The sequence below is a fragment of the Culex quinquefasciatus genome, chromosome 2, assembly GCF_015732765.1.
Source record: "Culex quinquefasciatus strain JHB chromosome 2, VPISU_Cqui_1.0_pri_paternal, whole genome shotgun sequence".
Taxonomy (NCBI): Eukaryota; Metazoa; Arthropoda; class Insecta; order Diptera; family Culicidae; genus Culex; species Culex quinquefasciatus.
Window position 1 is genome coordinate 84,044,254 of NC_051862.1, and position 27,942 is coordinate 84,072,195.

Below are 27,942 nucleotides of genomic sequence, written 5' to 3' on the forward strand. Positions count from 1 at the left end.
TTCGGACAAGCAACAACGACATTTGCTCACAGTTAAATTAAATTTGTTTTTTTTTTGTATTAACCATATACATTCACACCATCCATCAGTCCGTCCAGTCACCACATCCACCTTACGCGATAAACTCGTACGGGATCGGGGCCAGGAAGACCGGCGTGGGCGGGTTCACGATGACCTGCTCGCCACGTGGGGGCGCCGGCTTGCGCTTCAGGCAGATCTTGGCCTTGCGGTTCTTGGTGCGCAGCTCGTGGCGCGCCTTGTCGTTCTCCTTGACGCGACGCAGGAAGTCCTCACGGCAGCGGGACGGCTTCACGTGCTCGATGCGCACGTTGATGCGCTTGGCCAGGATCGTGCCGCGGACGCGCTTGTTCACGATCACGCCGAGGGCGTGCTTGGTGACGTTGTACACGCGGCCGGTCTTGCCGTGGTACGCCTTGTAGGGCATGCCCTTGTGGACGGCACCGTGACCCTGGGAGAGGAGAGAGAAAAAGAAGTGTCGTTTATTTTACATGTCGCATGCCTTCCGAGCTGCAACGCTGTGGAAAGGTCTTCTGGATCGTATTATATGACATTTTTTTGCATGTCATTCCATCGTGCATGTTTTAACGTTCAAATAAAGCTTTTAATAGTCAATTTCAATTGAAATCGTGTACGAGTGACACGTAAGCTAGCATGTAAGATACCAAACATTTAAGCTGGTATTAGACTATGACAAAAAAAAAACTCGCACTTTTTAACAGTTTGCCTGCTTTGTTTGTGAGCCTGGATTTGTTTGTACAAACGTCAACCTGCCTGCATTTTGCCTCGTTTGCGAGTTTCCGGTGCAAAATATTTTTTGAAGTTTATGTCCCTCGACTCTGGCCAAAGTCGGAAGGAGGGAGAGAAATAAATAAAAATATAAACTGCAATTACAAGCCACGGTCTTAACATTTTAATGAAAAAAGTGTGTTAAAATGCATTTTACACCTGCCCAGAGAATGATCAATCTTTATTCTGGCTGACACTCGAAAAATCTGGCATTTCCAGATATATCCGGCAGCATGTCAACCCTAAAAATGGAACTACTTTGAGAATTACTAAGACGCGCGGATGTGGAAAAATCTGTCCTGCAAAAAACCGCTGATGATCTAGGTCGGCTACGGAGATTTATGAGGGAGGAGTAACTAAATACACCAACTCGAGCCAAACATTTCATTAGGGCACAAAACCAAAACGTAAACATTCGGGATTATTCCACTATTCCATTCATTAGTACACTCCCTACATGCCCTCCAAGAATCAGATTGATAACAAACAATTTCCTATTGAAAAAATCAAAAACTCAAAAGGGCCCATAAGAATGTTCACTCCGAACCAGAAAAAAAGTTCAATTGTGCCCTTTTCTTTTTCGTTAGTTTTTCGTAGTTGAGGAACTTTCTATGTTATAAAGTGAACTTTTCATACATTCTTAACACTAATTCACTTCAAAACAACGTTTGGTTTATGTTTCACCAAAGATTTCTGCAGAAAAAAACTTCGCCGAAACACAATATTTAATACGGTCCCGCGGATGCTGCTCAGTACACATTTGAAGAATTTTTATGTTTCACATGCCTTATTCTTACCATTCGATCACAAAACTTCACCAATTAACATAATGTTCGCTGAATTCCTCATTATTTCTAACTGAACAAAAAGTCCCATAAACATCATTCAACACAACAATCGGATGACAGCGCTTTAGTGCCCTTTCAATTCTCTTTGAAATTGCATCTAGAAAGGGCCCATTATGAACAACAGTTGGAAAGTTCAAAGGGCCTAATAACGAGATTTTTTTAAATAATGAGTTTTATTGCGAAAATCAACATAAATTAAAAAGCATTCAAGCAGAGCTGAGGAAAATGATGTGTTTTATAGTATCATAAGTAAAAATACCATCAGTCAAGCTTCTTTTTTAAATAGGAATTGAAACAAGTTGTGCACTTCTTGCAAGCGATTTTCTCGAATCGCGGTTTTTGGTTTTGTGCCCTAATGAAATGTTTGGCTCGAACTGTTGTCAAACGAACGGGGTCACTTTTTAGTTTGACACCCTTTTTACACGGAGTTCACACACACTGTCAAACGTTTGTTTTGATAGTGTGCGTAAGCACCGTGTAAAAAGTGACAGTTCTTCACTTTGACCAACCAACGGGGTACAAACTAAAAAAGTGTCAAACGAAAAAGTGACCAACCACCGGGGGTTGAGTGTACAAGCGTGGAGTTTACTCAGTGGAATTATGCTTAGGGAGATTACTCTCGTTTCCACCTCGCTCATGTGCTTTATCGCGAATAACTTCATCAAGTTAGGCTGGGTTACCTTAAGGAAATCGCAAACACATTCCATAAAATTTAAACAGCAATTTTCTATTGGAAATTTTATTTTTTAATGAAGAAGAACTAATTCAGAAAGTATTTGCATAGCATAGCATAGCATTGGTGTCTACCCGTAGCTGCTACTTCGTTATTGACCAGGACCCCCAATCATTGCTCCGTGGACCACAGATGAAAAGTAGGAACCAATCATCACCCCTTCGCAATTTTCAAAGGTCCGTATCGTGCTGATCAATACCGACGCCGGCCACGACCAGTGGTAAGACACGGGGAAGTGGATGGGAATGTTAGTCCGATACTTGAGTGATGGGACCGCCAAATCGACTGCGTCTCCGACAAAGTATCACATGAGTTTTGAGGGGTTAGTTAGATGGGTATGAGGTCAGGATTCACCGTGGTAGGTGATGCGACCATAAGTAATTTGTTTATCAGTTGTAAATTTATAGGTCTTAGGCAGCCGGCTGCTGTAAGACACACAATCAATGATTTAGAAATAGTTTTAATTCGAACGCGGTGCCAAATTATCATTCATTCCCCCGTCGGCGTGCCTTCCGAGCAACGACGCTGTGAGAAGGGCTTTTCCCTCCTTTTACTATTTAAGCAATATATTAAATTGTATTTTTTTTGTGGTTTCCGACTAAATTATATGAAAATTTTAAAGTGAGGTTTACAATGATTTCATCGTGTTGCAGGATTTTATGATAAAATGTTCCGAAAATAGTGATCTACGAGACCGACAAAATTACGAACAATAGTAACTGAAAATTTCGTTTCGAGCAGTTAATAATAAAGTGACACTATCACGAATGGTACATTTTTAAGCCAAAGTCGTTATAGGTAGTTTTATCTTTTACGTTATATTTATAATTATCGGAAAAATAAGATCAGAGTAAGAGGAGAACGAATCCGTAAAAAGGACGCATGAACTCGAGTTAGACATTCTCGTTTAACGACCGGTATATTATTATTTACGCGACTTGAAAGAAGGAAAGAAAAAAAAGAAGAGGGAAAGTGAGGGAAAATATGTAAAATATAAGATACATCCAAAGATAAATTTAAGTAAATAGATAGATTGAAATAAATAAATAAGTTAAAATAGATACATTACAATAATTTGGTCAATAAAAAATTAATAAAATTAAATCCATTCATGCTTCCATCCATACATGAGCCAAATGATAGAGTTCACTAAATTGTGGAAACTCACAAATGACTCTTCACAACATATCATGCACCCGCATCACTCAACTCACATATACATGTCAACATAGAGCAGACTCACCCAGGGTTCCCAGTGTCGCATAAAACACGCTGGCTTCCTCTCTAGTTATAAGACACTTTTAAATCACCAAGGTATGCTTTTTCGCCTAATAAACCAACGTTTGGTGTTAGTGGTGTTAGTAATTTAAGTTATCAAACTAAAAACTGTAAAGCAAAAAGTATAACACAAATTTAAAACTCTATCCTAGAAGGATAAAATAGACTTACCTTATGCTACGTACACAAACATGGTGGAAAACGAACGAGCCTACCTTAAAATACTTATGTTACACTAGCCCGATGTTTTCCATCGCAAAGCCTAACCACAGCAAAAGCAAGCTAGATTGAGAGCAGGCTCTCTGTGTACACGTACAGAGCCGAAAACCGCCAGAACGATGGAAGTACACCAACATACAGCCTCAGCCCCGTCCGTGTGTGGAAAGGCCGACGGGTACACACGAAGATGTGCACCAACATCAAGTAACGCATCCGACACACAGCACTGCACCGACGCCGGCACTCCCGAACACAAACACAGCAGTTGAGAGCAGCTACGACTTCCACCGCTCGCCACCACACTCAACCCACAATCCCCCCCCCCCCCCCCCTCCCCACTAGCCAAGCACATCGGCCAGCCGTACGCAACGGAAGCTTTTGAAGCCTCGCTCTCCCAAAAAGCTCTTCTCAGCACGCACACCCTAATACGTTCGACAGATGATGTGCTTCAAAACGCTCGTCACCACACCAACACACAACCGGCGTCTGCTGCGCTGCTGCGCTGCACAACAAACCTCAACACCAACTCGTCACAGCAGCAGCCTATTGAGAACCATCCGCTCGCTCTCCGATATTGATCACCAGACACCCTCCATATACATCCTTTGTCGAAAATTCCACACATTATTCACTCGTTATCCTTATCCCAACACTTATTTTTGCCTTATCGACCGACTTATCCCAACACTTATTTTTGCCTTCAATTCTTCCAAATTCAATTCTTGTGCCACCCTAAAATTTGTGCTTTGCACTGTCTCGAACTAATTCAGAAAGTATTTGATTAAAAAACTCGTTTTATGGTTAAAAAGCTCCAAAAGAATGAAAACAATAAATCCATTTTAAAAAAATCCTCAAGAGACGGTCAAGGCAAGGGTCATGAAAAAAAAATCTTAATAGAAAATACAATATTTAAAAACCTAAAAATTTAACTTCAAAAATATAACCTCAAAATTAAATCAAAATCTAAAATCATAATATGATGAAATTTTTAATTTCGAAAGTCTAAATCTCGAGTTAGTTTTCAAAACGTCCTTAGAGCCAAATCCCTCAAGTGGAGGAAAACGATGAACAAGATTTTGACCATTATTTTAATTCTTATTAATATGTAAGAGGGTTTTAAAGGCATATTTTTAGTCAAAATGAATGCTTTGACTTTAAGCTATGGTAGCCATATCAAGTGAATGAAAAAATTTAGCAATTTATGTGTGTTTTAGCCTTGTTTTATAACACCAGGTTGATACGACCTTTTAAATGAGCAAATTGTTTCATACGTCCCTGTACTTGGGACTTTTTTTAGTAAGAATGACAATACGACCATTGGCAAAATTTATTTGTTTTGTGATTAAAACACATTTAAATCAAACATTCTTATTTTAAACATCGTTTCAACACCCCCCGCAAAAGAGCAGTCGATGTTTTGTGTTGATTGGGAGAAAACATCGCAGAGGAGAAAAGTCCAACTGACAGATTTTATTCTCTCTCTCTCGCGTTGGTTCATACGCCAGCTGAGAGCACGAACAAAACGACGAATTACCACTGATTTGTTTATCTTTTCTTCAGTGGTCCATGGGACCTTGGAGAACTCGGGTTCCTGGAGTTTTCAGAGGGCGTTTATGCCTGATAAGATGGATGCGACCATTATCGCTCGTTCCTGCACAGATTCTGCATCTTAATTTTGTGTTGATTCAGGCTGCCACACAAAATGATGATTGTGGGGGAAGCTAGCCGCCTCTGCCGGAATAAACGACTGAAACTTCGTTTTGCTGGCTGGCAATTTGGAAAATATTCTTCGCGCATCATTTAGGTCATATAATCAGCGCAATGTATTTAACGGGATAACAAATATTCATCTTTTTTCGTAAAAACTCATGTGCCCATAATAATTAAGCAACTATTATGGAACTTACGTCCTTTTCCTATGAGCGTAAGTACATTTTTGAAATCACCAGTACATACGACCTTGCATCACCAAGGACGTATGTGACTCCTCCGTATGAAAAGCACATTCGACATTTTATTTGCGGGCGATATTTTTGTTCAAATTATTTTTTTTGGAAATTCTGCTCGAGTAGATCGTTAGTAGTGCGTTAGAAGAGTGCAACCGTGCCAAAAACTAAATTTTGAACAACTGGCGCTTACGACCTTTTAAAAACTAACCCGAGAAATATTCAAAATCTAAAATTTTTTATACAGTTTGTAATCCAAAATCCTCGCTAAAATTTCACTCCGAAAGAAATTTAATTTCCGATATTTAAAATAATGTCTTCTCATAATTTCAAAATCTCTTACATAAAATAGGACTTAAAAAATTGTGGAATTCAAGAATTAAGAATTTAAAAATAAAAACATTTAAGAATTTACGAAGTTAAGAATTTAAGAATTTAATAATTAAAGAATTTTAGAATTTTAGAATTTATAAGCTTAAGGATACTAAAATCATTTTAGATTTGAGAATTGTTTTGAATTTGATATTTTTTAGTTTTTAAATTTGATTTCTTACATTTGATTTTTTTTTATCTTCAAATTTTCGATTACCCAAATTTTTGGTATTTTGAATTTCTGATTACTAAAATTTTGAATTTCGAAATTTTAGAAATTTCGAAAAAAAAAAATAATATGTATTTTGATTTTTTTGTTATTATAAAAACTATTAAAACAATTTTTTTTTCGAATTTTTGAATTTCTGAAGCTTTGAATTTGGAATGTTCTGATCTTTTTATTTTCGCCAAGAATGTTTAAATTTAGAAAAAAATATTTCTACCGATTAAATTCCATTCCAAAATTCGAAAGTGGAGGCCAGCTTCTGTTACGTCCAATCAAGCTCATATTTGGCACCCACCAGAACAAGCCCCAATAAAAGTTTTTTTTTTTTACACATTCTAATGTCTATATCTTCGGGAAAAGTTAGTAATAATTGATTTACAAAATTAAAAACTGAATAAATGCAGTATAAAATTAAAAATAAATAAGGTAAAAATCATTACTAAAAACAAACATTTTCAGAAGAAAATTCAAATGATAAAAACTATGAAATTCTTGCTCTCAAAGGAAAAAACAAATTATCGTAATTCCTGATAATATTTTTCTTGATAACATGAAAGTAATTCTATCTCTCTCCATTAATTTATTTATCAAAATTGCCATCCACGCAAAATCCGCGCCTGAGCAAAATTAGCCAGCAAATCCGCGCCAGATTCGCGCTATCCACGTCGTCTGTAACAACCCTGCGTATGTTGTAATGCAACAAATCGCTCTTGGAAGATCTTCACCCTCTCTGCCCAGAAGAGTGGGGATTATTGTGTGGCCAAGTCCGGCTAAACGCTGCTGTTGGAGGATTCGGTTGGAACTGTTCGGGTGACGACGCTTGTGAATGATCACTGGCATGGCCATGTCATGTCATATGTTGCGGAAATATCGTCATAATTTATGAAGTTGTCTAAACTTTATAATTCTCGAAGGATCTTTATAAAATTATGAACAACTCCTTTTAAGACACCAAATTTTAAAGGAGATTTTCCTGCAAATTTGTTAGCTTCGGAGAATAACTAATTTTTCGCAACCAGTTACCAAGAATACTGGAATTCTTGGCAGTGTATCACTGGTTTAATTTATGAAATTCTACGCCAACATATAAAGAAATTTGAAAAAGAACTCAAAATATTGAAACAAGAATTAACTGAGTTATAAATTTACTAAACTGTGCGCAATCCAAGCTCTCCCCGCCGGCACCGATGAGCCGATGGGGAAAATAACCAAGAATGCCCGACCTTCCTTTGGGAGAATTTCTTAAGAAGTTAACAGGTTGTATCTGTAGACCCCTCCTAAACATCTCCCGAATCCGATAAAAAAAAATCTCATCATTCACAGTTTGAACTCACCTTAATGTCGACATAGTCGCCGGCCTTGTACACCTTCATGTAGGTGGACAGCGGGATGGTTCCGTGCTTGCGGAAGGGACGGGAGAACATGTCCCGAGTTCCGCGGCGATAACCCTTCGAGTTGGTCATTTTGCTGGCTTAGCTGGTGCTTTGAACGCTGCAATATAAAACGAAGAAGGACGTGGTTAGTTGATCGTCAGTCCGATTAATTTCTGAGCCGCTGTGACCCAGGAAACAGTTTGTGGTGCGATTTGTGCGGCAGCGGTAGCAGACAAGCGCTCGCGCGATTGTTTGTCAACTTTGGTGACTTGATTTTTTGCACCGAACAATGACCAATTTCACAAACTTTTAGCACAATCTGTTTCGCGGTTACTTGGCTTTCAGTTTTAACTATTCAGCAATTTAAAATCACTCGATTTACACTAAAAATTCGTCAATTTTTGCGGAAAAAATTTCGATACGTACTGTCAACTTCACGTATGCCAAGGAAAAGGTTAGGTCGAGGTAAAGTAGCTGTCAAATTGGGTTGGCAGCAGTGGTTTCCGGCAAACTGTCACTGCAGCGGTTTGTTTATGCTCGGGGGGTGATTCAACAACTCGCCAGTAGTAGTGTGGTGGCGCCATCTCGGTTTGAATAGCTCGTACTGAAGCCGTCCAACTGAATGCTACTCAATGTTGGGTAATATGAGAGTGGAGGCACGGACGAACGGACATGACACGGGGTTTCAAAAAGTGAAGCAGGTTTCTTTTACTTCTTCTTGGTGAAAACCACCCAAGTAACCATCCAGCCAGCACTAAGAGAAATCATAAAGGTGCTGTTTATCAGCTTTCTACAGCTAATCAGTCATAAAACAGCTATCCTATAGGATGAAAACAAATCAGCTCTAAAACAACTGCTGTAGTATTAGCAGATCCTCAACACTGTTGAGGGGTGAAAGAGAGAGTACGAAATAAACGAAAATAAAAATACCTCTTGCTCGCTCATTCGTTCAACCAGTACGACCAAAACAAACCAGCGGAGAAAATGGCTGTCAGTCGATGACGGAGATTCATCGTAGTTTTATGCTTCTGATGTTTTTAATCTTTTGAGAAAACAGAAAACTCCACTCAACGGCGGCAACCTCAAGCTACTGGCATCCCATCTCCAAAATCTAGCTTTCACACAAAAAATTCGCGATCAAAAGCTCAAAAATTCCGCCAGATGGCGCAAAGCATCGAAGAATGACGATTCAAATTTTCGCTGTTCGGTTATATAGGAATGCAAGCTTAAAATTGAATTTACAGCTCATAGAACATCTTTTGAGAAAAGATTCAAGTAGTACGATTGTTAACTCTTTGCCCTCTATAAATTAACGCAATAAAAAAAAATTGAAAATAAAAATAATTTTGAAAAAATAATATTGTTTAAAATGATAGAACATCAAAAGTTAACAAAGAATCAGCTCGAATTTTTGCTCAAAAGTTGTTCTCAACGCTGGAATTTAACAAAACAGAATTCGCATACATAACCTCAAAGGGCGGAAATTTCAATCGACATTCTTCGCTCTGTTCTGCTACTCAACACTAGGTGTCGCATGTCGTTTGGCTCTTGAACGGCAATTGGGTCTTCCCCACTGCACATTAAAATCAAATCATTTTCTTTTTATTTTCAAGTGAAGGTTTTATGTAGCATATTTTTTGTCTATTCTATATTTGTGATTGTAAAATAAAAATACGTGTAATATCTTTTTGATTTTTGCCTTTATTTATGTAACATAAACAACACTTAACTAACACTTTTGCATGATCAACACCTGCACTCCCAAGCTCGAGAAATAGGGGGAATTTGTATGGAAGTTCCACCCTTTTCTCGAGCTTGGGAGTTTAGATGTTAATCAAAAACTTCACTTTTTCGAGAACGATTCACACTTAGAAAAAAGATTCTGGACGATCAGCGAAAATAGACTTCTATGCCACACACCGGATCTCCCGCACTCCACGGAAAGTCCTCTTCCATGGGAATCCCTAGGTTTCGCCGGAAGTTATCCTATCCGTGATTACTAGGGAGTTTGAACCTGAGAGAGAGCACGTGCGTGTAAGAATTGGAAATAAACATCGTTGTTAGGTAGCCCCTTACAGCTGGCCGCGCAAAAATGGTCAGTTTTGGGCGCTAATAACTTCGCGGGAAAAAATCCTAAAAATTTTGTGTCTTCGGAAAACTTGTTCTAAATTTAATGAAGCTTCTACATTTGAGAAATGGTAAGAATCGGATAACTATGGTGCCTTCCACAGGTAAAAAAGTAAAACAGTTGCTTTTCTCCATACATTTTGACGATTTTTCCCATACAAACTTTAAGCGATTGGAGGGAGGGGTTCCCTGGTCAGAATGAGCTTAAATTTGGAATTTAGCATAGTGATGGGTCAATCTTTGATTTCAGGGGGTAGCCCCAAAAAAGTCCGGATTTGGACCACCCTAGTGATTACCTGTAGAATTATTTGAAATTTTCTGCTAAGTATTAAATATTGTACAGAATTCATTACCATATTTCATAAAATAATCTAGCGAAAAAAAAAACAAATCCACTTTTTTCGGGAAGAAATCAATTAGGAACGCGAGCTCTAGCTCGGACTTTATGAAAATTGCCATCTTGCTTTAGGATTAATTTTCGTCATCGATATCATTTGAAACTAACGTGAATTTCACTTGGAAATCAAAGAACAAGTCAATTGGAGCAAATCAAAATGAAATTCATTTGAATCTCACGTGACTTACACTTCAAAACCAAAGGACAAGCCGATTGGGGCAAATTTAGGTGAAATTCATTTGAGTCTCACGTGAACACCATGCGAAAAATGAGTGAATGTTTGTTTGCCAATGATCAGCTGGAGCTGAATGAATTTCACGTTCATTTGAAATGAAAAGCATGTGAGAGTCAAAGGAAAAGCACGTGAAGTTATCGTGTTGGTTTTTGGAGTAGCTCACGTGAAAAAACATTTAATTTTGCTATGCTGGTTTTTTTTCAGTGCAGGTGTGGATTCCAAAGCCGACCACAAGCTGGAACTTGATTTCCTGAAACAACCCAAATAGGTGAAACTTTTAAATAAAATCAAAATGTCTGAACCTTCACTAAGTCTTCTATGTTGTACTTACCAAAAACTTATTGAATCTTTAAAAATCAGAAAACTTGTATAGTAAATCGGAGAGAAGTAAAGTTTTGACCATCATCGTCCGTGGCCATCTTACTAATGAAGTTTTTTTCGCCACACGCAATTCAAAACCAATGCATTTGAATCTCACGTGATTTTCACTTCGCAATCGAAGGAAAAGTCAAATGGGGCAAATCAAAGTGAAATTCATTTGAATCTGCCGTTAACACCATACGAAAAAAGAGCGAAGGATTTTTTGTTAGCGATCAGCTGGCTTTGAATGATTTTCGCATCTATCTGGCAGGCAGAGCATGTGTGGATCAAAGGAAAATCATGTGAATTTAACGTGTTGATTTTTGGAGCAGCTCACGTGAAAAAGCATTTGATTTTGCTATGTTAGATTCTTTCAGTGCAGAAAGTTTTAAGATTCATGTTGTGCGCGCGAACTTTTAACAGCTCGATACAGACATTGTCATAAAATTATACAGATACAATATTTAAACATGTCTGGCATCCCTTCAGCCACCTGTCAAAAACCGCCCCTTTTGACATTTACCCCACCCAACGCCCCCCACCAGTCGTTCACCACCCACTAAACGAAAATACACGTACCAAAACAAAAATCGGCTTTTCTCTGCAGTGGCAGCAGCAGAATCACCCTCAATATCCAACATTATGTCCCAAACTTGATAGCTGTTGGATACGTGTTTCTGGGTTTCCCCGTCGCTTTCCACATTCTCTTATCTTTCCATTCCTAAAAAATATTGCAATCGAAAAGTATTAAACAGGAATCGCGTTTGTGAGTGACCGGAAAAAAGCTCCCGAAATGCGACTAATCGACTCGTTCCGGCGGCTGGACGCGTATCCAAAAATTGATAAGGAGTTTAGCATTAAAACGATCGGCGGTGCCGCGTGTACGTATTGCCAACGAGTTTTATTTTTTGGTGTAATGAGTTTAACTGATTGACCTTCTCTCTTGCAGTGACCACCATCAGCGGCACAATCATTGTGTTTCTGATCTACTCGGAGTTTGTCGCCTTCCTAACGCCCACGATTGAGGACCAGCTGTTTGTGGACGCGACACGGGGGCAAAAGTTGCGCATCAACCTGGACTTTGTGGTGCCGAGGGTTTCCTGCGATTGTAGGGTTGCCTTTGAAAATGTTTGATTTTTTAGAAATTGATTGTTGTTTTAATTTTAGATGTTTCGCTGGACGCTCAGGATGCCACAGGGGAGCAACATTTGCACATTGACCACAATATCTTCAAGCGAAGGTTGGACCTGAAGGGCAATCCTATTGAGGCCCCAAAGAAGGAGGATATCCAGGCTCCCAAGCCGCGTAAAGATGCAACGGAGGCGCCGGTGGTCAACAGCAGCACAACGGCCAACCCATGCGGTTCCTGTTACGGTGCCCAGAAGAACAGTTCCCAGTAAGTGCAACAATGGCTTTGATTGTACATTCCTGCCCCCCGCTCGAAGCAGCTGTACAAACAGTCGCTAATTTCTGTTTGCTTTCAGTTGCTGCAACACTTGCCAAGACGTGATCGATGCGTACAGGGAAAAACAGTGGAATCCGACGCTGGAGGAGTTTGAGCAGTGCAAAACTGAGGTGGCCATAGGCAAACTCAGCCTTGAAGCGAAGGCTTTCAACGAGGGCTGCCAAATTTACGGCTACATGGAGGTCAACCGCGTCGGGGGAAGCTTCCACATCGCGCCCGGCAAGAGCTTCTCCATCAGCCACATCCACGTGCACGACGTGCAGCCGTTCTCCTCCAGTCGGTTCAACATGACCCACCACATCAACACGCTGTCGTTCGGCGAGGAGTTTGGCTTCGGACAGACGAGCCCGCTGGACGGTACGGACGTGATCGCTGAAGAAGGTAAGCTCGTTCTCTCCTCTTTTTAACTCTTTATTGCATTGATCTTTGATAACACTTAAAACACCTTTCAACACCGGATGCCCGTTCCGATGGCCATAAATGTGCCGAAAGTGCCACCGCCCTGGATCATAACTTTGCCAACATTGTTGATCAGTTCGCGACCTCGTAGTCCGTACCTGAAACACACAAGAACCGTTTTAAATTCACCCCTCCCACACGAACAATCTAACAAAACTTACCGCAATGCAGAGAATCCGCCAAACAGGGCCCCGCTAGCCATTCCGACGCAGAATCCAATGGTGAAGCCGGTCTTCATGCGGTCAAAGCACGAGGGCTGCTGGTTCTGGCCGTACGCGCTGCCGGGAATCGCGGGCATCTTCTCGGTTGGATTAACAAGCGGGTTTTAGGGAACGCACAGATTTTACGCTGCGATAATCGCCGATTCTAAACGAGCTCGTGCTTTGCCGTAATTTTTAGTTGATTTGCATCACGTAATCTTCGTGGTTTTTGACGTTTCTGTTGTGTTGATTTTATTTGCGGTTTTGAGTTTGACGTTTTGGAGATTGTCGCTGTTTTAGAGGGGATGTGAGTAGGTATTAACTGAGGTGTGCTGGCAACACTGAATTTTGGCACCACGGAAAAAGTTTAATTAAATCTATTTTTAAGAAAATTTTATTATAAATATACCTTTTCCTGATTAACGATAAAAACGCTATCCAAGAGATTAAGCACAGATTAAGGTCCTCGAAAGAAAAAAAAAAAGTCAGGAAACAGCCATAAGAACGAAAGAGAGCTCCATAGACCTATAACGATTTCTTGGGGCTTATGTTTGTTGACCGGCTTCTTAGCAAGTTTGAACTCTGCATAAACCAGAAGCATAAACCAAAAACTTTGCAGTGAATTTCGTTTTGTACGAGTTCTTTACTAAAAACCCGCGACTTTCACCCCTCCTCATTCCAGGCGCCATGATGTTCCAGTACTACATCAAGATCGTGCCGACCGAGTTCGTGCCGCTGAGCGGGCCAAAGCTGCACACGAACCAGTTCTCGGTGACCACCCACCGGAAGAGCGTCTCGCTGATGAGCGGCGATAGCGGGATGCCGGGCATCTTCGTCAACTACGAGCTGTCGCCGCTGATGGTCAAGTTCACCGAGAAGCGGAGGTTGGGAGTTAAATTTACTCTTTTTTGTGTGATTTTCTGAATTTGAGTTTTGATTTCAGCTCCTTCAGCCACTTTGCGACGAACTTGTGTGCAATCATCGGTGGAATCTTCACCGTTTCCGGCATCGTCGACACGCTGCTGTTTACGTCGATTCACGCGCTGAAGCGCAAGATTGAGCTCGGAAAAGCTAGCTAATGTTACTAACCGTCTGTTTATGGACTGCTCTGGATTTAGATCTGGTACGATGTCTCTCAAAAGTTTAAAAGATATGTTTGCGTTTTTATGTTTGTGTTCCTCGATACCAAAACTTTTATTACTGTGTACTTTTTTTTTAAAGCGTCTTTAAATAGCTCGTGTAGCATTCCATGCTCGACCTGGCCACATCTCTTACAAACTCTTCGTCGGTACCTTCGACGAGTGATTTCAGCGAAATATACAGCTCCTTGCGCGGGTCGTACTGGGCCTTGCCGAGGAAGCGCAGGAAACCGTGCCGGTGTTTTAGTCTGTGATCGCGCGATTGAAGAACTTCCGGCACCTTGAGGATCTCCGCGTGCGAGACCTGCATGCGGCGGTGCACGTACTCGAAGCGGTGCAGCAGCTTGTCTTGGTCTGAAGGGGAATTTGAAATTGATAGATATTTTTAGGGGGATTCAGTGCTGAGCAGTAGGTTAGTCGAGGTTAGTCGTCAACTAACAAGTTCTTTACAAAAAAATGTCGCCCTCCTTAAACAATTTGGTGCCCTCAGCAGGGCACAAGAGAAACTTTTTTTCCATGTTGCCGATTTGTGCTGTGCCTTCTTGAAAAAGATAAGCGCCATTTTTGCAAATTAAAAAAAGAGCTAAGGGAGAAGGGGATTACAAATTTCAACTCACTCATCATCCAAAGCTTCGGTTTGCTCAGCAGCAGCTGCTTCATTTCCTCCGGCTCGAAACCCATTTCTTCGCGGACGGTGAACGTGTTCTGCCGGATGTGCTCCAAGTTGTACGTTATAATTCTAGGTTGTTTCGCGGTCAGCAACCGAACTTCATCGCCCATCATTTTGAACGTTTTCTGGAAGTAGCCAAGCCGCTTGTCGATTCGCTTCGTGCTGATCATCAACCAGAACGGGTTTTTACAAACAATTCTGGAGATTTGCTCCGGCAGAAACCGTTTCGACTCCAGATAGTTTATCCGAACTTCCATGTCCCCGAGGTCTTCTTTGAAAATTAGCGGATTTTTCGTTACAAACTCTCCCAAACCCTCCAGTGGGACGCCAACCTCGGTGAGGAACTTCAGGTGCTCCCTCATGTCGCGCTCAAAGTCGAGCTGCAGAATAAACTGCGGAATTCCTTTCCGTTTCTCCAGCTTGTGCAGATCTACGCCTAGCTTGACCAGGTGCTGCAGGGATTCCGATTTGTTGACGTACGCTGCGAAGTTGAAGGCCGGTCGAATGTGCGGGTGGGTATCGACGATGGACGGATCTTGCACCGGTTCCAGCGGGGATCGCGATTCGACCCGGAGCATCTGTTTGAACTGCGATTCCAGGTCATTTTCGTAATCCTCGAGTGATTTCGTCGAAACGGGTTGGACTGTCGGCAGCCGTTCTGTTGAAAACTGTTGCTTGCTGAACCAGCTGGGCCTTGCAGCGCGTAAAAATGTCCTCGTTAGCGAAAACATGGTTTAAAATTTGAATTTCTTATGCGCGTAAAACTCAAAACAAATTCAAACTTGCGTAAAATTATTCGATTTAGGGTGACCAGCGAAATGTAAACATCACCACTTGCGATGTCGGCTCGCATCCCTACAACGTTCGAAACGTCAAACGCATTTTGACAGAACTCGGCATTATTTTCATTCGCTGTTGGGGAGCGTTCTTTTATTACGTAACGCGAAAAATCGAACTTTTAGACCCCCTCCCCATACAAATTCTAAAATTTTTTTATTGAGCGTAACACGGCCTCCGACCCCCCCTCCCCCCCTACTGCGTTACGTAATAAAAGAACGCTCCCTTGTCGTTTTACGATATCAAAACGTTCTCGAACGCTTCTTGAATCAAATTTTGTTAGCAAAAGTTCCGCTTCAAAAACTGCTTCAAAATGTCCCTCGCCGACGAACTCCTCGCCGATCTGGAGGATGACAACGACGAGGAGGACGAGCTGCTGGAGGAGATCAAAAAGGAACCGGAAGCTATCGAGGAAGATGAGACTGCCGGCCACCAATCGGGCGGCGAAGAGGAACCCATCATAATGGACGTGAAGGATGAACCGATGGAGGTGGACGTGAAGGTCGCCTCGATCCGGGAGATCTGCAAGCTGCGCGACTCGGACCGGCTGAAGAACGTGCTGACGCAGATCGCGCACTTTGTGAAGAACCCGCGCAAGACGTCCGAGATGATCGGGAACGTCGAGTCCGACCCGGAGTACCAGCTGATCGTGGAGGCGAACAACATTGCGGTCGAGATTGATAATGAAATTTGTAAGTTTTTCTCATCTGTGAAATATTTTTTTACTAAAACACCTTTTCCCCTCAGCAATCGTCCACAAATTCGTCAAAGACAAGTACCAAAAGCGGTTCCCGGAGCTCGACTCCCTCATCATGGTCGAAATGGACTACGTTCGCAGCGTCAAAGAGCTGGGCAACGATTTGGACCAGGCCAAAAACAACGAGCGACTGCAGGAGATCCTCACCCAGGCAACGATTATGATCGTTTCGGTGACGGCTTCCACAACCCAGGGCGTCCGGCTGGAACCGCTAGAGCTGCAACGGATCAACGAGGCGTGCGATATGGCCGTTGAGTTGGGCGACTTCAAGAGCAGGATTTTCGAATACGTCGAAAGCCGGATGACCTTCATCGCGCCCAATTTGTCTATGATCGTGGGCGCTTCCACGGCGGCCAAGTTGGTGGGGTTGGCCGGAGGCCTAACCAGGTTGTCCAAAATGCCTGCCTGCAATGTGTTGGTGCTGGGCTCGCAGAAGAAAACGCTGTCCGGATTCTCCAAGGTGGCCATGCTGCCGCACACCGGTTACGTCTACTACTCGGACATTGTGCAGGAAACGCCACCCGACCTGCGCCGGAAAGCGGCCCGCCTGGTGGCCTCCAAAAGCACGCTGGCTGCGCGCGTTGACGCCTGCCACGAGAGCCACCTCGGAGAAATCGGCCAACGGTTCCGCGAAGACATCGAGAAAAAGCTGGACAAGCTGCAGGAACCGCCGCCGGTCAAGTTCATCAAACCGCTCCCAAAACCAATCGAGGGTGGCAAAAAGAAGCGCGGTGGCAAGCGGGTGCGCAAGATGAAGGAACGGTACGCGATCACCGAGTTCCGAAAACAGGCCAACCGCATGAACTTTGGAGACGTGAGTATCAATATTTGCATTGTCTTTCCAAACAACTAATCGAACATTTTTCCCCACAGATCGACGAGGACGCGTACCAGGAGGATCTCGGCTACTCGCGCGGCACCATCGGCAAAACCGGCACCGGCCGCATCCGATTGCCCCAGATCGACGAGAAGACCAAGGTGCGCATCAGCAAGACGCTGCAGAAGAACTTGCAGAAGCAGCAGCAGGTTTGGGGCGGCAGCACCACCGTCAAGAAGCAAATCTCCGGCACGGCGTCCAGTGTGGCTTTCACGCCGCTGCAGGGCCTGGAAATTGTGAACCCGCAGGCGGCGGAACGGCCCGCCAGCGAGAGCACCGCCAAGTATTTCTCCAACACGTCCGGCTTTCTGTCGGTGGGCAAGAAGACGACGTAGATGGGGGGTTTCGGAGTATGTGTGTCGGTATGGTGTATGTGTGCGCTTGGATAGAAACAATAAAACTGTTGATGAATTCTATACTATTTTGTTTTTAAAATATTTGACGATGACTAATCCTAGCGACTAACATTTTAAACAATGTTTTACATAAAAATATTTCACTAAATCTTTAACATTTTATCAAAATCAATCATGTTTAATCTTATTTCTAACGCATTATCCATTAAAGGGACATAAAAATCTGGAAAGGTCAATCTCTGGTAATTGGTCTTCTTCGGTGGTCCGTTGGAAAGGTTAAGGTTGGTCAAATTCTTCTATGTTGCATCGGTTATAACGAGTTATCCGGTTCACTTTTCTCACTCATGCTGAACTGTCGACGCACTGGAAGAGAAACATTTCGGTTATTTCCGCTTCATAAATTGCGCAGCTCTGAGATGTAGGACTATGTCGTAAGGTTTAATTTGTAAAAAAAGGTTTTTTTTTAAATAACAAATTGAATCACAAATTGAAATCTTCTGTTTGCCACTCTAATCTAGTCCCGAGTCTATACGAGCGTTTGAGTGTTAACAACGTTCAAGAAAGAAAATTATAGAGGGAAAGTATTTTAAATAAAATATTATTATTAATAAATTTTATTCAAAGATGGATAAGAACGCTAGGGGCAGGGGGAAGGAGGGGGAATGGATCGTGAGGGCAGAATGGACCACCGTTGGTTTTTGGCTTTAGAATGGATTAAATAACACCACCAAACCCAAACCCACGCTTGAATTCATTGTTTTTTTTCGAATTATGAGCAAAAATCTAGAGTTTTTTTTTAAAAAAGAGCCAATAAACCAAATTTTCAGTTTTTGCTTTTTTGGTGTTTTTTACCCCTGACTCAAGGCGTTTCAAAAACACTCAAAAAGCAAAAACTGGAAATTTGGTTTATTGGACCTTTAAAAAAACTCCAGGAATGTACATTTATTGACAAAACCACGCAAATGCTGTTTATTTCGAGGTTTTTAACATTCCAACTCCCAAGGCTCCAAAAAAGTTGGAACGCTAACTTTTTTTATAATTCATCATCCCGGTACGAGAATCGAACTCACGACCTCTGGATTGGAAACCCAGCACGCCGTTAGTCGAAACTCATCCCCTACCGGTCAGTATTCCCAGTGAGCAGATTTGCTCTTTGAAGGGATCTGACTTTGCCGAGCCAGACAGGAATCAAACTCATCACCTTCCGCTTACAAGGCGAAACCCATAACCTCACGGCCACGGAAGCTCGCCAAACGATAACTTCAACTTGGTTCTCGGGCATAACTCAACCAATCAAGACGATTCTTGCTTCTAGTGATTTGTAAGAATGTCTAGATGATTTTAAAACTTTGCAGAACTTAATTTGATCGAATCTGTAATTTTTGCGATCAAAAATATCGTTCCAACTTTTCTTTTCGCGTGTAAAAAAAAAATCGCCCAAAATTCCGCGGAGGCAGTCATTTTTATGTAAGGTATGCACTTCGGAAGAAACCGGTCAAGAAAAATTTCAAATGGGAAGCAGCGGCAGCGCAAGCAAGTCAGAGAGGGTGAAGAAAAGCCCCAAGAAATCGCTCCCTCTCCTTTGTTCTGCTGTTCGTAAAGCTGTTTCTTGACCCCTTTCCTTCCGATCTGCAGACTAGCCTTTAAAAAGGTGGAACAATGTTTTCGGTCGCAGCAAATACAGATTCGTTCAAATCAAGTTCTGCAAAATTTTAGGATCATCTAGACATTCTTACAAATCACTAGAAACAAGAATCGTCCCGATTGGTTGAGTAATGCCCTAGAACCAGCGAGTTGAAGTTACCGTTCCACCTTTTTTGGAAGGCTTGGGCGTCCGTGTAAGTTGGACATGCGTTGGGCGTTCCAGTGTTAAATAAGGTTTCTGAAAAGTTGGATTGTTCGAAAAAGTTTGTTTAATGTTTTTAATGTTACTAGATGTTACTACCAAAGAGCAAATCTCTATGAAATCGGTATTTTTTCTTAAATTGTAATTTTTGTATTTTTTAATCCGGCTGAAACTTTTTTGGTGCCTTCGGTATGCCCAAAGAAGCCATTTTGCATCATTAGTTGGTCCATATAATTTTCCATACAAATTTGGCAGCTGGCCATACAAAAATGATGTATAAAAATTCAAAAATCTGATCTTTTGAAGGAATTTTTTGATCGATTTGGTGTCTTCGGCAAAGTTGTAGGTATGAATATGGACTACACTGGAAAAAAATGATACACGGTAAAACAAATTTTGGTGATTTTTTTAACACTATTTTTTTTTTATTTTTTGATATGTTTCAGAGGATATCAAATGCCAACTTATGAGTTATGAATTTTTGAATCAATACTGAATTTTTAAAAAAATTGAAAAATTGTCCGCAAAAAAATTTTAACTTCATTTTTCGATGTAAAACCAAATTTTAAATCCATTTTTAGGTGACTTTTTGCCTTCCTCACTTTACTGAGGAAAGGCTATAAAATCACTCGACAAACTAACTTTTTAGTTAGACCTCCTAGACCTACCTTCATTTGTACATATCGACTCAGAATCACCAGCTGAGCAAATGTCTGTGTGTTTGGCTGTATGTAGACATGTGTACCAAATCAATGTCACTGGAATATCTTGTCACAGGCTCAACCGATTTTGGCCGCAATGGTTTTAATCGATCCGTCTTAATGTCCCCTAAGTTGCTATTTAAATTCATGCAGCTATATCACGTATTTAAAAACTTATGTTAAAAAAAAAACTATTTCATATTAAATTAAAATTATGGTAAAAAGGGTGGTTTTTGCATGAAACCCTCACATGTTATATATTTTTAGAAAGCATATGAGAAGACCTTTCTTGTGGATTAAGAATTTTCAAGATCTGACCTACCTATCTAAAATTACAAGCAGTTTAAAAAATGGTCTGAATTTACATAACCTCAAATGGTCCCCCCTTTTAGAGGGATGCCATTTTCCTGAAAGGCGGTGTCTGTATAATCTTGATAAAAAGTCTGTAGGAAGTCTGCGATCACGTTGGGGGAGATCCATAAACCATGTGGACACTTAAGGGGATTGTAATCACTCTATAAATGAGAGGAAGGCACCAACCACCTAAAGGTGGATTAAGTTACGTTTTTTTTTAAATAGTCGCAGTTTTTCATTTTTTAAAATTAGTGCACATGTTTGCCCACCTTTGAAAAAATATTTTTGAAAAGCTGAGAAAATTTTCTATATTTGCATTTTTAAACTTTGTTGATACGACCCTTCGGTTGCTGAGATATTGCCATGCAAAGGTTTAAAAACAGGAAAATTGATGTTTTCTAAGTCCCACCCAAACAACACACCATTTTCTAATGTCTATATCTCAGCAACTAATGGTCCGATTTTCAATGTGAAAGATTTTTTTGCACAACCTGGAAATTTCTGAAAAGTTGGCATTTGATGTCCTCTAAATTAAAAAATGAAAAAATAAAAATTGTGTTTTTTTGCAAATCAAGTTTTAGTGACAGAAAGTTAAATAAAAAATCACCAAATTTTTTTTACCGTGTATCATTTTTTTCCAGTGTAGTCTTTATCAATACCTACAAATTTGCCGAAGACACCAAATCGATCAAAAAATTCCTTCAAAAGATACAGATTTTTGAATTTTCATACATCATTTTTGTATGGCCAGCTGCCAAATTTGTATGGAAAATTATATGGACAAACTTATGATGCAAAATGGCTTCTTTGAGCATACCGAAGGCACCAAAAAAATATCAGTCGGATTAAAAAATACAAAAAAATCGAATGACCGAAATCTGAGAGAACTGCTCCAAGGTAAACAAACAACAACGGAACCTTCAAGTCATTTAGAGTATTTAGCAGGCTTAGTGGTGGAAGTGTTAAATCAAAATCCACTTGGGGTCAGAATGGACCACCCTTTCCTGCCTTATAAAAAGAATCAAAAGTTCCGAAATTCGAGCTAAATGAATTATTTTACTTTTAGTAGATTCACAAATCACGTTTAATGCAACATTAGTCGATTTTCACTAGTTTTGCTGCTAATTTGTAAAAATAGTGTCTTATTACAACATATTAACACTATTTTCAAAAATGTTTGTTTTGGTAAGTGACTATTTTTTATAAAATTGGTCTAACTTCATGGAAACTATGTTAGAAAGGTCTCTTAAATCACGTCTTATCTCCCTTCATCGTTGTATTAGACGAAATGGCTTGTTTTCTAAGGTGGCCCATTCTACCCTGCAGAGTGGCCCACCCTGCCCCGCCCCCTAATAAGCAACCGAAAAAAACTTTTTTTTAAAATTGCATCAAAAATAGTTTTAAGCTAAAAATTTTCATCAGCCAAGTCTACAACATTGAAGGGAACATCCCAAAGCATAAAGCTACTATAATGAATTCATAAAATTTGTATGTTTTTTCTATAGAGATCTCCACGGTTTCTCTCACGCACACCATGATTCTGTGTTAGTATTCGTAATTAAAGTATTGTTTTGGTTTTGATCGATTGTGATTGGCTGAATTTCAAGCAGCTGATTTTGTTTACACTATTTTTACGCAGACATAGGCAAATCGAGTAGACTAGTCGCCTGTAAAAACCAGCTGTTTACCACGTGCTCGTGGTATAACAAAGGACACAGCTGATTTTGACAGACGAATCATTCTACTCGATTTGCCTGTGTCTGCGTGTAACTAAACTCCAAACTAACACACTCTCGCGCGTGGATATCTCTATGGTTTTTGGTGCATTTTCCTTGGGCAGTCCATTCTGCCCCCCTGCCCCTATATTTATTTTAGAATCGACCAAAAATGACCTGGGACAATTATGCGTAGAACGGCGGTGTACATTGGTAATTTATGTAATTTCAAAATGTTTTTAAACGAGTTCAAACATGCTAAATATGAGTTGATCAGTTGGTTATACTTCCATTTTCATTCAAATTTTGAAGTTTTTCGAAAAAATATTTTTTGCCCCTGATTAACTTTGAAGGGGGAGGGAGGGGGGGAGGGGCGACATAAACTTTGAAAAATATTTGCAACGGCCTTAGGTCATTACAAAATATTTTTCAAAGTTTATTTTCCAAGTTTAAAATTTGTAAAAAACTTGAAAAGTCGTGATTCATATGCAGTTATAAATGTTTTCTGTTTTTATATTTTTACTCAGATTTTTCGAACAAAATTTTGAAGGTGCTGGGGACGAAAACTTCGATAAAATTCATAGGCCGTAAAACATTTTAGAAATTCTAAAATTCTAAAAATTGAGTTAAAACAAGCATATTCCCTCGACATAGTCCTACACTCAAACCAAAATTTAGCACCATAGCCTGTCATTGAATACATACAATGTTTTCGAGACGCATGCTTCTTACCCGACGAGCGCCTGTTCAGGTTCTCGTTCAAGATCTCGATAAACGTCGGCGAAAGCTTCCCGTCGCTGTCGCTAGCGCTGATCATCGTTACGCGCCGGTCTCCGCCCTTCCGGATGCTGCCCGTCGGCTTCAGGATCGAGGTCGTCTGCTTGGGCGAGGGCAGCGGCGAACTCCGCACCGACACTACATACGGGGAATGAGGGGAAATTTTGGTATAACCCACTGGTTCGACCATCGCGAAGATGACATTTCCGGTGAGCTTACGTGGAGTTCACACCACAACACACCACAGCAAATGTGCGCCATGTGTGTGAGTTGAGTGGGATTTGGTGTACTTTTTGACAAAGAACTTTGTCCTAAGGTTTCTATACGTGGTGTCAATCCAAAATTTTCGCGAAGCGAAAACGTTACGTGACGAATTCCCCTCTCGGCAAATTTCCCCTCTTTTTGGTGCACGCTGGTTGGATGAACGAACGTTTCCCAATCAGTCAATCGAGAGACGTGAGATTGATGTATCTAAAATCTCCCCCACTCCACCTCATAATTTTCGGATCGTCGACGAGCCAACAAAACTCGGCTCGGTCGGTCCCGAAAATTCATTCTATTGCTGGACGTCGACGAGAACACATCAGAAGCAGATGGCCTGGTGGCCCGGTAGCAGACGGCCTGGAGGTCCGGGAGCAGATGGCTTGGAGGCAAGGACCAGCTAAGACATGCCAGTCGCGGGAGTCGATCATTGGAACTGGCCACCACCTGGACTGGAGTGGCCGGAGGCCCCGCGGATGTTCCGATGGGGGGACATTTGCCGGACCGTAAGAGTTGGGCCAATATGGGTATCAAACTTTATGGTATTTGATACTGGACATGAAATTTGACATTTCGGCAGTAGTGGCCACCACCTGGAGTGTCCGGAGGCCCCGGGGATGTTCCGATGGGGGGACATTTGCCGGACCGTAAGAGTTGGGGCAATATGGGTATCAAACTTTATGGTATTTGATACTGGACATGAAATTTGACATTTCGGCAGTAGTGGCCACAATCCGGAGTGGCCGGAGGCCCCGCGGATGTTCCGATGGGGGGACATTTGCCGGACCGTAAGAGTTGGGCCAATATGGGTATCAAACTTTATGGTATTTGATACTGGACATGAAATTTGATATTTCGGCAGTAGTGGCCACCACCTGGAGTGTCCGGAGGCCCCGGGGATGTTCCGATGGGGGGACATTTGCCGGACCGTAAGAGTTGGGGCAATATGGGTATCAAACTTTATGGTTTTTGATACTGGGCATGAAATTTGACATTTCGGCAATAGTGGCCACAATCCGGAGTGGCCGGAGGCCCCGCGGATGTTCCGATGGGGGGACATTTGCCGGACCGTAAGAGTTGGGCCAATATGGGTATCAAACGTTATGGTTTTTGATACTGGACATGAAATTTTACATTTCGGCAATAGTGGCCACAATCCGGAGTGGCCGGAGGCCCTGCGGATGTTCCGATGGGGGGACATTTGCCGGACCGTAAGAGTTGGGCCAATATGGGTATCAAACTTTATGGTATTTGATACTGGACATGAAATTTGACATTTCGGCAGTAGTGGCCACAATCCGGAGTGGCCGGAGGCCCCGCGGATGTTACGATGGGGGGACATTTGCCGGACCGTAAGAGTTGGGGCAATATGGGTATCAAACTTAATGGTTTTGATACCGGACATGAAATTTGACATTTCGGCAGTAGTGACCACAATCCGGAGTGGCCGGAGGCCCCGGGGATGTTCCGATAAGGGGACATTTGCGGAACCATAAGAGTTGGGGCAATATGGGTATCAAACTTTATGGTATTTGATACTGGACATGAAATTTGATATTTCGGCAGTAGTGGCCACCACCTGGAGTGTCCGGAGGCCCCGGGGATGTTCCGATGGGGGGACATTTGCCGGACCGTAAGAGTTGGGGCAATATGGGTATCAAACTTTATGGTTTTGATACTGGGCATGAAATTTGACATTTCGGCAATAGTGGCCACAATCCGGGTGGCCGGAGGCCGCGGATGTTCCGATGGGGGACATTTGCCGGACCGTAAGAGTTGGGCCAATATGGGTATCAAACGTTATGGTTTTGATACTGGACATGAAATTTTACATTTCGGCAATAGTGGCCACAATCCGGGTGGCCGGAGGCCTGCGGATGTTCCGATGGGGGACATTTGCCGGACCGTAAGAGTTGGGCCAATATGGGTATCAAACTTTATGGTATTTGATACTGGACATGAAATTTGACATTTCGGCAGTAGTGGCCACAATCCGGAGTGGCCGGAGGCCCCGCGGATGTTCCGATGGGGGGACATTTGCCGGACCGTAAGAGTTGGGGCAATATGGGTATCAAACTTTATGGTTTTTGATACCGGACATGAAATTTGAAATTTCGGCAGTAGTGATCACAATCCGGAGTGGCCGGAGGCCCCGGGGATGTTCCGATGGGGGGACATTTGCGGAACCATAAGAGTTGGGGCAATATGGGTATCAAACTTTATGGTATTTGATACTGGACATGAAATTTGACATTTCGGCAGTAGTGGCCACAATCCGGAGTGGCCGGAGGCCCCGCGGATGTTCCGATGGGGGGACATTTGCCGGACCGTAAGAGTTGGGCCAATATGGGTATCAAACTTTATGGTATTTGATACTGGACATGAAATTTGATATTTCGGCAGTAGTGGCCACCACCTGGAGTGTCCGGAGGCCCCGGGGATGTTCCGATGGGGGGACATTTGCCGGACCGTAAGAGTTGGGGCAATATGGGTATCAAACTTTATGGTTTTTGATACTGGGCATGAAATTTGACATTTCGGCAATAGTGGCCACAATCCGGAGTGGCCGGAGGCCCCGCGGATGTTCCGATGGGGGGACATTTGCCGGACCGTAAGAGTTGGGGCAATATGGGTATCAAACTTAATGGTTTTTGATACCGGACATGAAATTTGACATTTCGGCAGTAGTGACCACAATCCGGAGTGGCCTTAGGCCCCGGGGATGTTCCGATGGGGGGACATTTGCCGGACCGTAAGAGTTGGGCCAATATGGGTATCAAACTTTATGGTATTTGATACTGGACATGAAATTTGACATTTCGGCAGTAGTGGCCACAATCCGGAGTGGCCGGAGGCCCCGCGGATGTTACGATGGGGGGACATTTGCCGGACCGTAAGAGTTGGGGCAATATGGGTATCAAACTTAATGGTTTTTGATACCGGACATGAAATTTGACATTTCGGCAGTAGTGACCACAATCCGGAGTGGCCGGAGGCCCCGGGGATGTTCCGATAAGGGGACATTTGCGGAACCATAAGAGTTGGGGCAATATGGGTATCAAACTTTAGGGATTTTGATACTGGACATGAAATTTGACATTTTGGCAGTAGTGGCCACCACCTGGAGTGTCCGGAGGCCCCGGGGATGTTCCGATGGGGGGACATTTGCCGGACCGTAAGAGTTGGGGCAATATGGGTATCAAACTTTATGGTTTTTGATACTGGGCATGAAATTTGACATTTCGGCAATAGTGGCCACAATCCGGAGTGGCCGGAGGCCCCGCGGATGTTCCGATGGGGGGACATTTGCCGGACCGTAAGAGTTGGGGCAATATGGGTATCAAACTTAATGGTTTTTGATACCGGACATGAAATTTGACATTTCGGCAGTAGTGACCACAATCCGGAGTGGCCTTAGGCCCCGGGGATGTTCCGATGGGGGGACATTTGCGGAACCATAAGAGTTGGGGCAATATGGGTATCAAACTTTAGGGATTTTGATACTGGACATGAAATTTGACATTTCGGCAGTAGTGGCCACAATCCGGAGTGGCCGGAGGCCCCGCGGATGTTACGATAAGGGGACATTTGCGGAACCATAAGAGTTGGGGCAATATGGGTATCAAACTTTAGGGATTTTGATACTGGACATGAAATTTGACATTTTGGCAGTAGTGGCCACCACCTGGAGTGTCCGGAGGCCCCGGGGATGTTCCGATGGGGGGACATTTGCCGGACCGTAAGAGTTGGGGCAATATGGGTATCAAACTTAATGGTTTTTGATACCGGACATGAAATTTGACATTTCGGCAGTAGTGACCACAATCCGGAGTGGCCGGAGGCCCCGGGGATGTTCCGATAAGGGGACATTTGCGGAACCATAAGAGTTGGGGCAATATGGGTATCAAACTTTAGGGATTTTGATACTGGACATGAAATTTGACATTTTGGCAGTAGTGGCCACCACCTGGAGTGTCCGGAGGCCCCGGAGATGTTCCGATGGGGGACATTTGCCGGACCGTAAGAGTTGGGGCAATATGGGTATCAAACTTTATGGTTTTTGATACCGGACATGAAATTTGAAATTTCGGCAGTAGTGATCACAATCCGGAGTGGCCGGAGGCCCCGGGGATGTTCCGATGGGGGGACATTTGCGGAACCATAAGAGTTGGGGCAATATGGGTATCAAACTTTAGGGATTTTGATACTGGACATGAAATTTGATATTTCGGCAGTAGTGGCCACAATCCGGAGTGGCCGGAGGCCCCGCGGATGTTACGATAAGGGGACATTTGCGGAACCATAAGAGTTGGGGCAATATGGGTATCAAACTTTAGGGATTTTGATACTGGACATGAAATTTGACATTTTGGCAGTAGTGGCCACCACCTGGAGTGTCCGGAGGCCCCGGGGATGTTCCGATGGGGGGACATTTGCCGGACCGTAAGAGTTGGGGCAATATGGGTATCAAACTTAATGGTTTTTGATACCGGACATGAAATTTGACATTTCGGCAGTAGTGACCACAATCCGGAGTGGCCGGAGGCCGGGGATGTTCCGATAAGGGGACATTTGCGGAACCATAAGAGTTGGGGCAATATGGGTAT

At 42.5% G+C, this 27,942-nt stretch overlaps 6 protein-coding genes across 7 annotated transcripts in view; 2 read left to right on the forward strand and 4 right to left on the reverse strand.

The window, feature by feature from the left end:
- Window positions 1-26: 26 nt before the first annotated feature.
- On the reverse strand, window positions 27-8,338 carry LOC6033396 (60S ribosomal protein L21). The gene is made up of 3 exons (XM_001843800.2): window positions 8,229-8,338; window positions 7,764-7,920; window positions 27-469 (listed from the first exon to the last, which is right to left on the reverse strand). Exons 2-3 carry the CDS (start codon window positions 7,890-7,892, stop codon window positions 113-115), a joined length of 486 nt encoding a protein of 161 aa, XP_001843852.1. The 5' UTR covers window positions 7,893-7,920; window positions 8,229-8,338; the 3' UTR covers window positions 27-112.
- A 3,132-nt stretch (window positions 8,339-11,470) lies between these two features.
- LOC6033395 (endoplasmic reticulum-Golgi intermediate compartment protein 3) lies at window positions 11,471-14,414 on the forward strand. Its single transcript, XM_001843799.2, has 6 exons — window positions 11,471-11,802; window positions 11,871-12,029; window positions 12,089-12,317; window positions 12,406-12,767; window positions 13,728-13,929; window positions 13,989-14,414. The coding sequence occupies exons 1-6, from the start codon at window positions 11,715-11,717 to the stop codon at window positions 14,122-14,124; spliced, it is 1,176 nt and encodes a 391-aa protein (XP_001843851.1). The 5' UTR covers window positions 11,471-11,714; the 3' UTR covers window positions 14,125-14,414.
- LOC6033397 (reactive oxygen species modulator 1) lies at window positions 12,782-13,310 on the reverse strand. Its single transcript, XM_001843798.2, has 2 exons — window positions 13,007-13,310; window positions 12,782-12,943 (listed from the first exon to the last, which is right to left on the reverse strand). The coding sequence occupies exons 1-2, from the start codon at window positions 13,141-13,143 to the stop codon at window positions 12,835-12,837; spliced, it is 246 nt and encodes an 81-aa protein (XP_001843850.1). The 5' UTR covers window positions 13,144-13,310; the 3' UTR covers window positions 12,782-12,834.
- Window positions 14,207-15,654, reverse strand: LOC6033394 (transcription termination factor 3, mitochondrial). Its single transcript, XM_038254379.1, has 2 exons — window positions 14,802-15,654; window positions 14,207-14,538 (listed from the first exon to the last, which is right to left on the reverse strand). The coding sequence occupies exons 1-2, from the start codon at window positions 15,583-15,585 to the stop codon at window positions 14,261-14,263; spliced, it is 1,062 nt and encodes a 353-aa protein (XP_038110307.1). The 5' UTR covers window positions 15,586-15,654; the 3' UTR covers window positions 14,207-14,260.
- A 268-nt stretch (window positions 15,655-15,922) lies between these two features.
- LOC6033393 (U4/U6 small nuclear ribonucleoprotein Prp31) lies at window positions 15,923-17,743 on the forward strand. Its single transcript, XM_038254378.1, has 3 exons — window positions 15,923-16,383; window positions 16,439-17,262; window positions 17,322-17,743. Exons 1-3 carry the CDS (start codon window positions 16,005-16,007, stop codon window positions 17,658-17,660), a joined length of 1,542 nt encoding a protein of 513 aa, XP_038110306.1. The 5' UTR covers window positions 15,923-16,004; the 3' UTR covers window positions 17,661-17,743.
- A 75-nt stretch (window positions 17,744-17,818) lies between these two features.
- The window catches only part of LOC6033392 (kinase D-interacting substrate of 220 kDa), a 75,795-nt gene continuing 65,671 nt past the window's right edge, over window positions 17,819-27,942 (reverse strand). Inside the window, exons 11-12 of one of the 2 annotated variants that reach the window (XM_038254371.1) lie at window positions 23,030-23,212; window positions 17,819-18,044 (exon numbers count right to left, since the gene is read on the reverse strand). In XM_038254371.1, the coding sequence (XP_038110299.1) occupies window positions 17,992-18,044; window positions 23,030-23,212 (236 nt within the window). In that variant the 3' untranslated portion in view covers window positions 17,819-17,991. Of the gene's footprint in view, window positions 18,045-23,002; window positions 23,213-27,942 lie in introns of both variants that reach the window. The other variant, XM_038254369.1, reaches the window with a different exon arrangement.

Excerpts from the sequence above, each read along its gene's own strand:
- LOC6033393 (XM_038254378.1), top strand. The coding sequence starts at position 16,005 with ATGTCCCTCGCCGACGAACTCCTCGCCGATCTGGAGGATGACAACGAC. Across the intron at positions 16,384-16,438 it reads CGAGATTGATAATGAAATTT|CAATCGTCCACAAATTCGTC; the intron begins GTAAGTTTTTCT and ends TTTTCCCCTCAG. Across the intron at positions 17,263-17,321 it reads ACCGCATGAACTTTGGAGAC|ATCGACGAGGACGCGTACCA; the intron begins GTGAGTATCAAT and ends TTTTCCCCACAG.
- LOC6033395 (XM_001843799.2), top strand. The coding sequence starts at position 11,715 with ATGCGACTAATCGACTCGTTCCGGCGGCTGGACGCGTATCCAAAAATT. Across the intron at positions 12,768-13,727 it reads GGACGTGATCGCTGAAGAAG|GCGCCATGATGTTCCAGTAC; the intron begins GTAAGCTCGTTC and ends TCCTCATTCCAG. Across the intron at positions 13,930-13,988 it reads AAGTTCACCGAGAAGCGGAG|CTCCTTCAGCCACTTTGCGA; the intron begins GTTGGGAGTTAA and ends TTTTGATTTCAG.
- LOC6033397 (XM_001843798.2), bottom strand. The coding sequence starts at position 13,143 with ATGCCCGCGATTCCCGGCAGCGCGTACGGCCAGAACCAGCAGCCCTCG. Across the intron at positions 12,944-13,006 it reads GGCGGATTCTCTGCATTGCG|GTACGGACTACGAGGTCGCG; the intron begins GTAAGTTTTGTT and ends TGTGTGTTTCAG.
- LOC6033394 (XM_038254379.1), bottom strand. The coding sequence starts at position 15,585 with ATGTTTTCGCTAACGAGGACATTTTTACGCGCTGCAAGGCCCAGCTGG. Across the intron at positions 14,539-14,801 it reads ACCGAAGCTTTGGATGATGA|ACCAAGACAAGCTGCTGCAC; the intron begins GTGAGTTGAAAT and ends ATTCCCCTTCAG.
- LOC6033396 (XM_001843800.2), bottom strand. The coding sequence starts at position 7,892 with ATGACCAACTCGAAGGGTTATCGCCGCGGAACTCGGGACATGTTCTCC. Across the intron at positions 470-7,763 it reads GCGACTATGTCGACATTAAG|GGTCACGGTGCCGTCCACAA; the intron begins GTGAGTTCAAAC and ends CTCCTCTCCCAG.